This window comes from Suricata suricatta, chromosome 3 (genome assembly GCF_006229205.1).
Source record: "Suricata suricatta isolate VVHF042 chromosome 3, meerkat_22Aug2017_6uvM2_HiC, whole genome shotgun sequence".
Classification (NCBI taxonomy): Eukaryota; Metazoa; Chordata; class Mammalia; order Carnivora; family Herpestidae; genus Suricata; species Suricata suricatta.
In genome coordinates this window covers 48,724,642-48,738,923 of record NC_043702.1, presented here as the reverse complement: position 1 = coordinate 48,738,923, position 14,282 = coordinate 48,724,642, and the positions used below count along the sequence as shown (strand labels likewise).

Below are 14,282 nucleotides of genomic sequence, written 5' to 3'. Positions count from 1 at the left end.
ACGTGAAGAGCAGACATGAATCTATGGTAATAAAAATAACACCTGCACTTGCCTCTCAGTGAGGTGGGTGATTGGGTACAAGGGAATTCTTCGGGATGATGGAAATATTCTTTATTTTCATCTGGGTGATAACAACCTGGGTAAATACATTTGTCATAATTCAGCGTGGCATACATACAATTATGCATTTTACTAAAAGTAAATTATACATTGATAAAGTACCATTAACATAAAAATTCATGAGACCTTCCTTTCATATTGCCATAAATTTAAGTGTGCCATGACTTAGCAGCTGTTCATTACTGTTTAAAATAATATTTATTTCCCAATCATATGCATATGGCACAGAATATATTAGATTTTATTTTGGATAACAGCAGTATGTGGAAATGCAACGCAGTTGATTGGTGAACCTAGGTAATATAATAAGGCTTTAAAAAGCAAAAATAACATTTGCTCAGTTTAGATTAAAAAAACAAACCTCAAAATTGTAATAAAGGTCACTATTCACAGTAATTTGTATTTTATAAAAGGTAACTGTTTAAGATTGAGAGGGCTAACACTGTATTAATAAGAAAAGGAAATTTAGTTTACTCCTTTAGGATTTATGTCTTTGGAAATTTTTAAATAAACTGCCCTTCACAACATTTCTGGATCCAAGAGTCATTCAAGACATACAAAATATAGTCAGTGTGATTTGCCCATTTTCTCCCATGAGATCTCAAGTGTTATGTTTAGTGATATACACTAAAGAGGTTAATTAACAAAAACATAAAGTGGGCTTCAGAGTCTTTTAGAACATTATGTATCTGTCTACCCCTCCCAAGCACATAGAAAAGAGAGGACAGAAAAGGGAGGTGCAGTCACTGCTCACCCCGCCCCTCATCTCATGTTCTGGGCATACAGTATGCCTGGTACAAGGAGTTGCCCATTTCATTTTTATTTTGTAAGTTTTTTGTTTATTTTGAAAGGATGGGGAGGGGCAGAGATAGAGGGAGAGAATCCCAAGAAGGTTCCATGCTGAGAGCACAGAGCCTGACATGGGACTCGATCTCACAAACCGTGAGATCAGGACCTGAGCCAAAATCAAGAGTGCCGCCCAGGGACCTCTGACCATTACGTTTTTAATGAGTGGTGGGGGGTGGATGGATCAATAAACTATGCCGTTTCAGTGCTGGGGACCCAGGAAAATAATGGTGCCACATGCTAAAAAAGTTACAAGAAGGAAATCTGTAATAAAAATATAGCTTTAATTATTAACTAGGTTGTATTTGAAGTACAAATAGGCGACCTAGGAAGAGGTGTTTATTGAAGGAGAAATATGGTGCTGTACTTGTGACAGGGATAAACCCGAGTCACAAGAGTGATAATTAAGCCTATGCAGCTGGACGCACTCCAAGGGGAAGAACCCATCATAGGAGAAGGCAGCAGAGGCCAAGCACACAGCCTCAGGGGATGCCCATGGCTGGGGGACAGGGGAGAGCTAGCATGACTGGGAAACAGCTCAAGGAGGAGACTGCTTAGGAATAAAAATGGGTCAAAGAGAGGCTCCTGGGAGGCTCGGTCAGTTATGCATCGGATTTCGGCTCAGGTCATGATCTCACCCATGTGGGTTCCAGCCCTGAATGGGACTCTGTGCTGACAGCTTAGAGCCTGGAGCCTGCTTCAGATTCTGTGTCTCCTTCTCTCTCTCTCTCTCTCTCTCTCTCTCTCTCTCTCTCTCTCTCTCTCTCTGCCCCTCCCCCATTCGCATTCTATCTCTCAAAAATGAATCAATAAAAAATATTTTTAAATAAATAAATGGGTCGAAGTGTCAAATACCATAAAATAATGAAAATAAAAACATATACTTGTAAGGAACTATAAAATTGTAACTATACATTTTATCTATTCTATTTTTTTTTTCAATTAAGAGTAGAAGTTGCTCCAACTTAATTCAGCTGCTATAGTCAGTAAACATTTGCACCAAAACAAAAAAACTAAATTTCCCAAATTAGGAGGAAGTCAAGGGGAGGAAAGAAGTTTGGAGAAAGAAGGAATGAATCTAAACTACCCAAGCCAAGTACAGGCCATCCCCAAAAGAGGGCGTGGCTGGGGCAGGCCTGACAGGTGCAGGCAGTTGGGAACCTCTAGTTACTCAGTCACCCAGAAGAGTTTGTCTAAGGCACATTTGAAATAGGGGCAGGGAGATGTTAGTAAAACCTCTGTAGGGTGCCCAGCTTACACATGGGATACCGCTAATATTTTCCTAATTCAAAAAGAGATCACACGGGAACTCTGAGGTCAATAATACCTCCATCAGTCAATACAGTCTGACTTTATATTCAGAAACAAACCAGAGAAATAATAGGGTTACGTTCTTGTAATTCATTAGTGTCAGAATTTACCAACTACATCTGCTCTCTGGAAAAATTTTTGTTTTTCAAATATAAAAACTCATAAGGGGCGCCTGGGTGGCTCAGTCAGTTAAGCATTTGCCTCTTGATTTCGGCTCAGGTCATGATCTTACCATCGTGAGAGCCAGCCCAGCTTCAGGCTCCACGCTGAGCATGAAGCCTGCTTGGGATTCTCTCTCTCCTTCCTCTGCCCCTCCCCTGCTCATCTGCAAGCTCATTCTCTCTCTCGAAAAAAATAAAAATAAAACTACACTTAAAAAAAAAAACCTCACAAGGGGCGCCTGGGTGGCACAGTCGGTTGAGTGTCCAATTTCATGATCTCAGGTCATGATCTCACCGTTCATGGGTTCGAGCCCCACATCAGGCTCTGTGCTGACAGCTAGCTCAGAGCCTGGATCCTGTCTTAGGATTCTGTGTCTCCCTCTCTCTCTGACCCTCCCCTGCTCACACTGTCTCTCTCTCTCAAAAATAAATTAAAAACCATTTTTAAAAAATATAAATAAATAAACCTCACAAATTTGTCAGCATCACAAAGTAGAAAATGGGAAGGATTCTTTTTCACAATCATTTTAATAAAGAAGAAATCTTTTCATTGTATCATTTGAATACCTGCCTTAATTTTCTGGTTGATCTGACAGGCCAAATTACTCAGTGGAATAAAACTAAAATTGTTTTTCCCCATATGCCATGTTATGGGAACTAGAGACGATGTATGCCTTATTAGGACAGTGAGTTTGCACTAGTAGAGCACACACGCAAACTGGAAGCCGTTCAAAGTCATTATCTCAAAAAAAAAAAAAAAAAAAAAAACGTTGTTAAGCTTCCAGGCAAAGGATAAATTAACTAGAGTGAAAGAATTTCTTTTCCAAATTCCAGACAGAAACAGCTTGACACTTCTGAAAGCTGGGTCATGTGGGTTACAATGTTTTTGTATCTTCCCCATTTCCTGTTTTATCAACCCCAGTAGCTACATTTTTCTGAAGCATAAAATTTTGAGTGTGAATAATTTATATTTTCTTCACAGAACATGTGAATAGGTCAGTGCAGAATAAGCTTGGTTTCGCCTGTTTGTTGGTTTGTTTTCATCATTCCCATTATACCAGGGAACAGGAAAACATTTATAAAAGAGGAACAGTAAACACGAAGCCCAGGAACACTGGATTCATTCTAGGTGGTTGGTTTTTCTTTTTTTTTTTTTACATGTTGAACTATTTTTGCATATTATTTATAGTGTTGTTGATTTTGTCTTTCTTCATTTATGAAGTGCTATATTATTATAACCATAACTTCTGCACAAATTGATAGCACATGTATGGACTTGACTAAAACTTTTGACTTACCAGTTATAGTATATAATTGAGTTTGTGGTTTGTTTTGATCAAATTCAACAGAAGTGATCACTATAACAGAAACATTGTTGGACACCAGTAATTTCCAGCTGATTTTATGACACTGCAAAACATTCTCAATTGTATCAAGAAGGTGATGAAATAATTCTAAGTAAATCATTTTCATTCACTTATGTTTTTTTAAAGATGTTTGTTGGTCACCTTTGGCAGACATTGCCTCTGGTCAAACACTTGTCACTTTGACAAGATTCAGTCGAAATCAACAGTGAAAACTATTGCAATCTAATGAAAACTGATATTTCAAAGTTATTTACAACTCAATAAGATAATGCTCCACACATAAGACACCTTACAAAGCAGGACACACAGACCCAAATCAGTGCAAATTACTAGAGGAAAGTGAAATAGAAAAGGTATTTATAACTAATTGCAGTTAAAATGTTCATATAAAAGCAAGTGTAGCATTAGTCACAGAAATAAAAACTAGAAACAACCCAAATATCCAGGAACATTAGAGTGTGGTATATTCATATGATAAAATTCTACCCAGCAATGAAAATTTAGAAGTACTGCTATGCACAGCATAGTAAGTAGCAATATATATATGTATATATACTCAAAGAGATCAAAATTAGGCAAAATTAATATATGCTATTGGAATCTCTGCTGTAGTTACCTTTGGAAGGACAGGTGGAAGTAGTAATATGGAAGAGGCACAAGGAGGCTCCTGTAAGGTCAGTAATGATATAAATCTTGATCTGTGTCATGGTTACACATCTGTGTTTATTTTGTGACAAGTCACTGAGCTGCATGCTTATAATTTGTGTTTTTGAACATATATCATACTTCATCTGAAAGCTTATTTTATGGTAAGATGGAATAACTAGATTCTACCATGTCTTTCCCACTGAACACAGAGAATGCTTGAAGAAACTACTTAAGGACTCTGAAAAGTAAATAAGAGATAGATTGGGGAAGAAGACCAATACTCTCAAATTGTTAGTAGGTTCATCAGTTTTCCCCTTCTGGCATCTTCCAGCCTAGTTGCAACACAGCCCATAGCCTCTAAGTAGGCATGATGCAGATGGAGTTCTTCAGGAGAAGCCTCTAGTTCTGACTCAAGAAGTGAGAAAAGGGTATTCTGACACTCCATTCTCTTGTATCCCATCATTCAAGCAATCCTGGGGCAGTGCTGACAACAGCTGCACCAAGGGAGGCCTTCAGAAGTCTAAACTGCTGATGTTGGAGAATCTTCCTTTCTCATTGGACACGTAATGTCAAGAGATTGGGGCAAAGCCCCATAACTTTGTCCTCCACCATCTGGCTTCAGATGCAGAGTTAGTCACAGGACATACTTGTCACACTGTGGGATAAAGAAAGTGCTAGATTTCTGGCCAAAGGACTGAAAAGAGGAGCCCCAAAGGGACTGAAAAGTACTGAGAAGACTACAGAGAGGGAGAAACTTAGAAAAATTTCCATAAAATTGTTTATGAGCTGGTAGATTCACCCCTGGGTATGTATTATTCTGACACTGAACAGTATACTATAGACTTTGAAAACTAAACTGTGATAGATCATTGCCCTGATCTCACTCTGACCCCTGGGTAGGATACGCATGGGATGAATCTAAAAGGCACTGCAAAGACGGACAATGGAATGGATACTGAAATCACAACCTATAGAAGACAACTCAGAATTTGCTGCTAAAACCCAGTAAAATCAACTCTGCTAAAATAAAAATATCAACATTCTTGGGGCACCTGGGTGCCTCAGTCAGTTCAGTGTCCAATTCTCATTTCAACTCAGGTCATGATCTCATGGTTTGTGGGATCAAGCCTACTTTGAGCTCTGTGCTGACAGTGGGGAGCCTAAGATTCTCCCTGCCCCTCCCCTGATCATTCTCTCTCTCTCTCTCTCTCAAAAAATAGACAAATATTTCTTAAAAAATATATCAACATTCTCTATAGAACTTTAAATGAAAACCAAAGTCTTAGAACATAATAATCAAAATGACCAGGATGCAATTAAAAAACTACTCTGCTTATAAATCTCAATTTGTATGGAAAAAAATTCAGATGACACAAATGTTAAAATTATCCAACAATTTCAAGGCAATTCTTATAAAAATTCTCCAAAAACAGTAAACACCCTTGAAATAAATGGAAAGATAGAAAGTCTCAACAAAGAAATACAAGGTAAAATGAAGAACCAAGTGGAAATTCTGAACTTTGAAAATTGCAAGAACTGAAATAAAAAATTGATTGGATAGGCTCAGCAGAAGAATAAAGATGATCCAGTCACTAAACTTGAAGACAAAGCAGGAGAAATTTAAAGCTTGGAAGGGAAATGAGCAACGTCTCTGGGACCTGTGGGACAATAACAAAAGCTCCAATATTCATATTATCATAAACTTGGAAATAGAAGAGAATGTGCTGTAAAAATAAATATCAAGAAATGGTTGCTGAAAGCTTCCCAAATTCAACAGAAGGCAAAATGTATAGACTCAAGAAACACAGTTAACCCTAAGCAGGATAAGCCCAAAGAAATCAATGTCCAGACATAGCACAATCCAACTGCTAAAAACTAAAGACCAAGAAAAACGTCTTGAAAGCAACCAGAGAAAACTGACACATTATATACAGGGGAACAATGATTTGAATGACTACCAATTTCCCATAAGAAACACAAAAGTAAGTAGAATAACTTTTTAAAGCACTGAATGGACTGCCAACCCACAATTCTATATCCAATAAAAATATCCTTCAGGAATGAAGGTGAAATGTAGACATTTTCAGATAAAGGAAAACTGAGAGAATTTATTGCAACCAGAACTGATTTAAAAGAAATGTCAAGGGAAGGCGGGGAAAGAGGTGGTGGTGATGGAGGAGGGCACTTGTAGGGAAGAGCACTGGGTGTTATAAGGAAACCAACTTGACAATAAACTATTTAAAAATAAATAAATAAATAGATTACAAAAAAAAAGAAATGTCAAAGGAAGTTCTTCAGGTAGAAGAAATACTGGAAATCAAGAAAAAATAATATAAATAAAAACATCTGTGTAAACACAGTAGACTAGTCTCCTCTTTTTTTATTTTTATTTTTGAGAGAGAGAGAGAACAAGAGCATGAGCAGGGGAAAGGAGCAGAGGGAGAGAGAGAAAAATCTTAAGCAGGCTCCATACTCAGTGTGGAGCCCAACAAACAGGTCTAGATCCCACAACCCTGGGATCAGTCATGACCTGAGCCAAAATCCAGAGTTGGATGCTCAATCAGCTGAGCCACCTAGGCACCCCTATTCTTCCCCTGAGTTGTTTTTTTTTTTACTGTTTTATTTTATTTTTGCTACAGAGAGAGACAGAGCATGAGAGGGGGAGGGGCAGAGAGAGGAGGAGACACAGAACCAGAAGCAGGCTCCAGGCTCTGAGCTGTTAGCACAGAGCCTGACACAGGGCTTGAACCCACAACCATGAGATCTGGCCTGAGCCAAAGTCAGAGGCTTAACCGACTGAGCCACCCAGGTGCCCCTCCCGAGTTGTTTAAAACATTTTTAATGGCTTAAAGAAAAAATAAGCTATATATATTCTCTTGTATATATATTCACAAGATAAACACATAACACAGAGAGATATATACATTTGTGTGCATGAGGAAGAAAGAGAAAGAGATTCAAATAATCCAACATGAATCAGGATATAGAACACAGGAATAAAAAAGAGAAGGAACAAACAGAAAACGATAAAATGGTAGATCTAAATAAAAACATAACAATAACCACATTAGATGTAAATATCTCAATGCACCAATCAAAAGACAAAGATTGGTTAAATGAACAAAAAACCAATACTAACAAATAACCCAATTATATTGCTGTACAAAAGTTTCGTTTAAAACATAATAATATAGGTATGTTCAAAGTAAAAGGGTAAAGATATACCTTGCAAATACTGATCAAAAGAAAAATTGAAGTAGCTATAGTAATATCAAAGAAAATAGATTTCGGAGCAAAGAAAATTACCAGAGATAAAGAGGGAAATTATATTATGAAGAGTCAATTCTCCAATAAGACATAAAAAGACTAACTGTAGGGGCGCTTAGGTGGCTAAATCAACTGAGTGTCCAACTCTTGATTTCAGCTCAAGTCATGACCTCATGGTTCATGAATTTGAACTCTATGCACGGTCAGTGCAGAGCCTCCTTGGGAATCTCTCTCTCTTTCTCTCTGTACCTCTACTGCTCTATCTCAAAAGAAATAAACATTTTAAAAAATACTGTGAATGCACCAAATAACAGAGTTTCAGAATAACTGTACATGAAACAAAAAATAACTGAAAGAGAAATAGAAACATCTACAATATTTGGAGATTTAAACATTCATCTCACAATGATCAGTAAATCTAGTGCCAGAAAATAGGCAAGACTTTAAAAGTACCTAACAACATTAACTAATCTAATTGACATTTAAAGAACATTCCACCCAACAATTGCAGAATATATATATTTCTCCCCCAAGTGCAAACTAAACATTCACCAAGATAAATCATATTACAGGCCATAGAATAAACCCTAACAAGTTTAAAATAATCAAAATTATATAAAGTGTATTCTCTATAATGGAACTAGAATATAATAACATCAAGCAAAGAGAAAAATCTCCAAACAGCAGCAAATTTAACAGCACGATCCTAAATAATTCATGAGTCAAAGAGGTAGTCTCAAGGAAAATTATAAAATATTTTAAACTGAAGAATATTAAAATAAAACCTATCAAACTTTGTGAGATGTGAATAAAGCCATCCTCGGCTTCAAATTACTATACTAGACAAGAAGAAAGGTCTCAAATCATAACCCAAGCTTCTACCTTACAGGAAAAAAAAAATAGCAAAGTAAATCCTAAACAAGCAGAGGAAGGAGATACTGAAGAACAGAAATCAATAAAATTGCAAATAGAAAAACAATAGAGAAAAAGCAATGAAACAAAAGATGTTTCTTTATACCCAGAATAAATCACTACTTTAATAGGTATGTGCTGTCACTACACACCTATTAAAACAGCTAAGATTTAAAAAATAAAAAAAAAAACAAAACAGAAAAAACCCACATGCCAGAGAGGATGCACAGCAACGGAAACACTTGCACAGCAATAGGAGCACTTACACACCACTAGTGCAAAATTGAAGAGCCATTTTGGAAACAGTGTGGCAGGTTTTTTTTTTACAAAGTTAAACATACCCTTCCTATCTAACCCCAGTAATTCTACTCTTATACATTTACCCTAGAGAAATGTAAACTTATATTTATACAAAAACTTGTACACAAATGTTTATAGTAGATCTACCATGACTTACAAAAACTAGAAACAGTCCAATTATCCTTCAAATCGTGAATGGATAAACAAATGGTAATAGACTCAAGTAATAAAATATTTGGGAATTAAAATGAATCAACTATTGCTGCATGCAGCAACAACCTGGATGAATCTCAAAGGCATTGTGACAAGTGAAATAACCCAATCTCAAAAAGTTTGGTACTCTAACATTCCATTTATTTATATGATCATCTCAAAAACACAAAACTGTAGTGGAGAATAGATCAGTGATCACCAGTGGATAAGCAGGGTAGAAGCTTGTAATTATAAAGATATAGCATGCGGAAGTTTCTTTTGAGGTGACTCAACTATTCTGTGTCTTTATTGTGTTTACACAAGTCTATATATGCATTAAAATTCATAGAACTCATAAAGTCCACACAATTTTTAATGACCAACAGGTCAATTCTATTATATATTCATTTTCAAATGAAATATAAATAATTAAGTTCTTTTTAAATGTTTTATTTATTTATCTTTGAGAGAGAGAGAGAGAGTGCACTTGAGAGCACACTCAAGTACAAGTGGGGGAGGCTCAGAGAAAGGGAGGGAGAAAATCTCAAGCAGACTCTGTACGGTCAGTGCAGAGCCCAATGTGGGGCTCAATCTCACAAACTGTGAGATCATGACCTGAACTGAAATCAAGAGCCAGATGGATACTTAACCAAATGAGCCACCCAGGCACCCACGTTCACTTTTAAAACATAAGGTAGAGGAGAAATAAATTTCCATTGTTGGGGCATTTGGGTGGCTCAGTCAGTTAAGTGTCCAACTTCAGCTCAGGTCATGATCTCATGGTTCATGAATTCAAGCTCTGCTGTCAGCACAGAGCCTGCTTTAAATCTTTTGTCCCCCTTTCTTTCCTTCCTTCTCTCCCTCTCCCCCACTGTCAAAAATAAGTAAATATGTACAGATATCCCCAGATGTCCCCAGATAAGACTTGAGTATAGAGTGCCTGGGCGGCTCAGTGGTTAAGCAACTGGCTTAGGCTCAGGTCATGATCTCCTGGTTTGAGCCCTGTGTCGGGCTCTATGCTGAAGCTCAGAGACTGGAGCTTGCTTTGGATTCTGTGTCTCCCTCTCTCTGGCCCTCCCCTGCTCACGCTCTGTCTGTCTTTCAAAAATAAATAAACATTAAAAAATTTTAAAAAGAAGGCTTGAGTATCTAAGTTTCAAAGACTAATTTGACTACAAATGAAAACTAAGGAGATAGTGATATACTTACCACTGCTGGCCCCTCTACAGTTGCCATTACTAGAATCCATAGGAAAATCTGAAAGTGACGGAATAAAGAATCATAATTTATTCATTATTATTTTGAGAATTCCCATATAAGAATCTAATTCAGTCATGAATTTAATTGGGTAAGAATCCAGATGTCTCAAGAAAGTGGCTTCATATTAGGGCCATGAGGTTGGCATTTTATTACTTACAGGTCAAATAAGGACAAGATCTATTTTACGTGATTGAAAGAGGATATACTCTTTTGAGTTCTCCTCAGTTGTACATAAAATTTCAGGATTTAGTGATTTTTTTAGTATCATGACATTTCTGACACAATGAAGTCCATATTAGGCGTTCACCCAACACTTGGGTCTTGATGACTAAAAGAAGCAAACACGTCTCTTCAATAAATAGATGTATCACACATTACTAGCATATATTTAAATTCTTGGTACCTAAGGAAAACATTCAGAAAACATTCTTATGCCCTTTGTTACCTGTAAACTAAATAGTTCTTCAGCAGAAAGAAAGCATAGCACACAGGGACAGTCAAGCCAGTGCAATTAATAAATGTGATAATAATTAGAAATTGTCAAGTACTCTTTTCATGATCCCGTAATCCCAGAAATGGTAATGATTAATGATAAGCAGTAATTATATAAAGTTCTTCTGTGTTCTAGTTAAGAAAGCAGCATCTCCGGGAGTCTGGGTGGCTCAGTCTGCTACATGTCTGACTCTTGATTTAGGCTCACATCATGATCTCATAATCTGTGAGTTTGAGCCCTGTGTCAGGCTCTGTGCTGACAGTGCAGAGCATGCTTGGTATTCTCTCTCTCCCCTTCTGTACCTCCCAACTACCCCTCTCAGAAATAAATATTTTTTAAAAAAGGAAAAAAAAGCAGCCTCTAGTGAATAGGAGTGCCTCGGCAAAACACCCGGCTGAGACTTCCAAACATAGCTATATATTCTTATTGCCACTTCAACTCAGTACTTTGATATATTTTAGATTTGTATTAATACTTTACATTAAATAACTTCACTATCTGTTTATCCTAAAAGAAAATAACTTTCTGTTTCTGTCCTTTTTCTTCATAGGATATATAATGAGCAAATGTAAAAAGAAGTGGTTAATGCCATTTTAGGACAATAGCACTCAAAATTACTAGTGATCAATTACTTTCTCAGGCTTAGTAATCATCATCTGGTATTTAAAAAACTCTATACAAGGAAAGACAGTAACCATCAAATAAACAGACAAGCAGGCAACAAATAATTTGCTTCTGAAACATTAGGTTCAACTTAGTCATATACTATTAATTTAATGACTTTTAGTCTCTGCAAAGGCTTCATTCATGATAAAAGTATCCAAGTGTTAAAGTAACATGCCAATGGTTTTATTTAGAATCAGTCCAATAATCATAATATACATACGGTCTATACAAAAAATGATCTTGCTGTAAATGAAGAAATTATATTAATCCACACATAAAATAATTGTTTAGTGTTGAAAGGTTGAAATAAAAATGAAAAATAAATCTCTTCTTTTGGGGAAAAAAATAATCCTTTGATATAACTGAGTATAGGAAAGTGGTGTTACTTCTTCCATTCTTACAGAAAAATGTTTCTTAATTTTTATATGTGCTTAGAAGTCAGTTGTTAGAATTATAAGAGGAAAAAAAGTCATTTGGTCATAACTAATCAAACAAATTTGTTTTCAGAAAGTTAAACTTAGGAATTCCAACAATATCATCCTAAGTTAAAACAGCAGGCATTATTGGGTTTTATGCCCCAAGCATTCTATAGGGGTCATAGAAGATTCCAGAAGAAGAGTCCTAAAGGAGCTAGAGAGGTTGGGGGCGGGGGCATTCCACATAGAAAATCACATATGTAAAAAATATGGAAAGAAACTGCAGTACTCACCAAGGGACCTTCAAGTCTTCCAGTGTGGCTAAAATAGAAAAAGGTGTGAGCAGAGAGAAATGAAGCTAGAGAGGTAAGAAGGGATGAAGTCATGAAGGCTAGAGACAGACACCAAAGGATTTTAAGAAACAGGCTGGCATTTCAGAAAAATCACCCTGTTGGAATATGGAGGGACAATACTGGAGGTAAGCAAGCCGATTACTACCCTGTGGCCACAATCCATGTGACACATGTGGAGACCCAAACTGAGAGAATAGCATCAGAGAAGGAAGGAAGGAAACTGGATTCAGAGTAGATCCAATAACACGTAATACCCACTGAATGTGGGGGGTGATGGCTGACTCCCAGGCCTGGAGCACAGGTATGCTGGCGCCTCATAACCATATTTTAAGATATTAAAAAAGAATAGGCAGAGGAGGGTAAGGAAAGAAGGACTCCACTTTGTGGCAGGATGAGACTGGGGGGCTCAGGGTTAGACATGAGAATCTGGAATGTACTCTTATCTCAAAAGGGTAGTGAAGTAGTTCTCTCTTATCTCTTGGAATTCCTGTCCAGAGCTATCTTTTATTCTCTTAAGCTATATATAAGTGGGCTTTCAAAATACAACAGACAAAACTTGATCCATTAACTGCAATCTGATAGTCAAAAGACACAGATTCTCTTGAAATGTATGAACCACTTCTTTCTTCTTAAGACCGGAAGTGTATTATAGAATGGTTTCTGGTTTCAATCTTCTCTCTCTTAATAGTTTTATGACCTTGCACAAGTCACTTACATGTCTCAGCTTCCTCTCCTTCAAAATGGGAATAATAATCCCCAGCGGGTAGTTATTACAGTAAATTCAAATGCATAACACACTTAAAACAGCAGACATTTATCTTGAATGTATCATAGATAAGCTGCTATATAACAATTGCCACTTCAGATAGCTGTGAAATTAGGTGATTAACTAGTTGTTACTTAACCTTCTAATTGCTGTATAAGTCTAATTACATGAAATAGAAGTTGGGGTTCTGATTTTTTACTTTGCTTATCCATTTGGAGTGTCATTGTAACTACTGTATTGTAAATGATGGAAAATAATTGCATATGTTAAAAAAATAGTGTTATATTCTAAAAAAAATAAAAAATAAAGTTACAAAAAAAAGAGTAATGTAAAAAAAATAAAATAAAACAGCAGACAGAACATGCTAGTGTTATTAGTTCTTATTCTGTTGCTACTAATAATCTCTGAGGGGACATATTCTCCTCCTTGATCATGTTGTTAAACACTTACATTGTGCTTTGCCATTTATCAATCGCTTCACATGAATAGTTCTTTTGTTCCTGTCTATTCACAATGTCAATCTTGAATGACTTGCTCAAGGTCTAACATTAATGGCAAAGCTGGAATATCAACTAAGGGCCGAGAGCTCTAAAACTGTGCAACTGCAGAAATATAACCACTTCTTAATTATTCAAAACCGTATGTCTCTTCTTTCTATACACCTAATAAAAAGAGAAAGGCCAAATAGAACTTATTCAGTTTTGCTATTTATAGCAACAACTATTTGGAAGTCTGGTAGGAATGAAATAAAATAAAATGAATTATTATGATTTGAGAACTACATAAGATTCTGTTACACTGCTAATTAGATTAGCTATGATGACTGAGATACCACCTCACACCAGTCAGAGTGGCTAAAACAAACAAATCAAGAGACTGTAGATGCTGGCGAGAATGTGGAGAAACAAACACCCTCCTGCACTGTTGGTGGGAAGGTAAACTGGTGCAGCCACTCTGGAAAACAGTGTGGAGGTTCCTCAAAAAACTATCCATAGAACTCCCCTATGACCCAGCAATAGCACTGCTAGGGATTTACCCAGGGGATACAGAAGTGCTGATGCATAGGGGCACATGTGCCCCAATGTTCATAGCAGCACTGTCAACGATAGCTAAAACATGGAAAGAGCCTAAATGTCCATCACCTGATGAATGGATCAAGAAAATGTGGTATATATATATATATATATATATATATATATATACA

The 14,282-nt window shown here is 36.6% G+C and overlaps 1 protein-coding gene across 2 annotated transcripts in view; it reads right to left on the bottom strand.

Annotated features, from left to right (window-relative positions):
- FRZB (frizzled related protein) overlaps positions 1 to 14,282 on the bottom strand; it is a 33,781-nt gene that overhangs the window by 13,843 nt on the left and 5,656 nt on the right. Inside the window, exons 2-3 of one of the 2 annotated variants that reach the window (XM_029932964.1) lie at positions 10,334 to 10,381; positions 53 to 136 (exon numbers count right to left, since the gene is read on the bottom strand). In XM_029932964.1, the coding sequence (XP_029788824.1) occupies positions 53 to 136; positions 10,334 to 10,381 (132 nt within the window). The remainder of the gene's footprint in view (positions 1 to 52; positions 137 to 10,333; positions 10,382 to 14,282) is intronic. The other variant, XM_029932965.1, reaches the window with a different exon arrangement.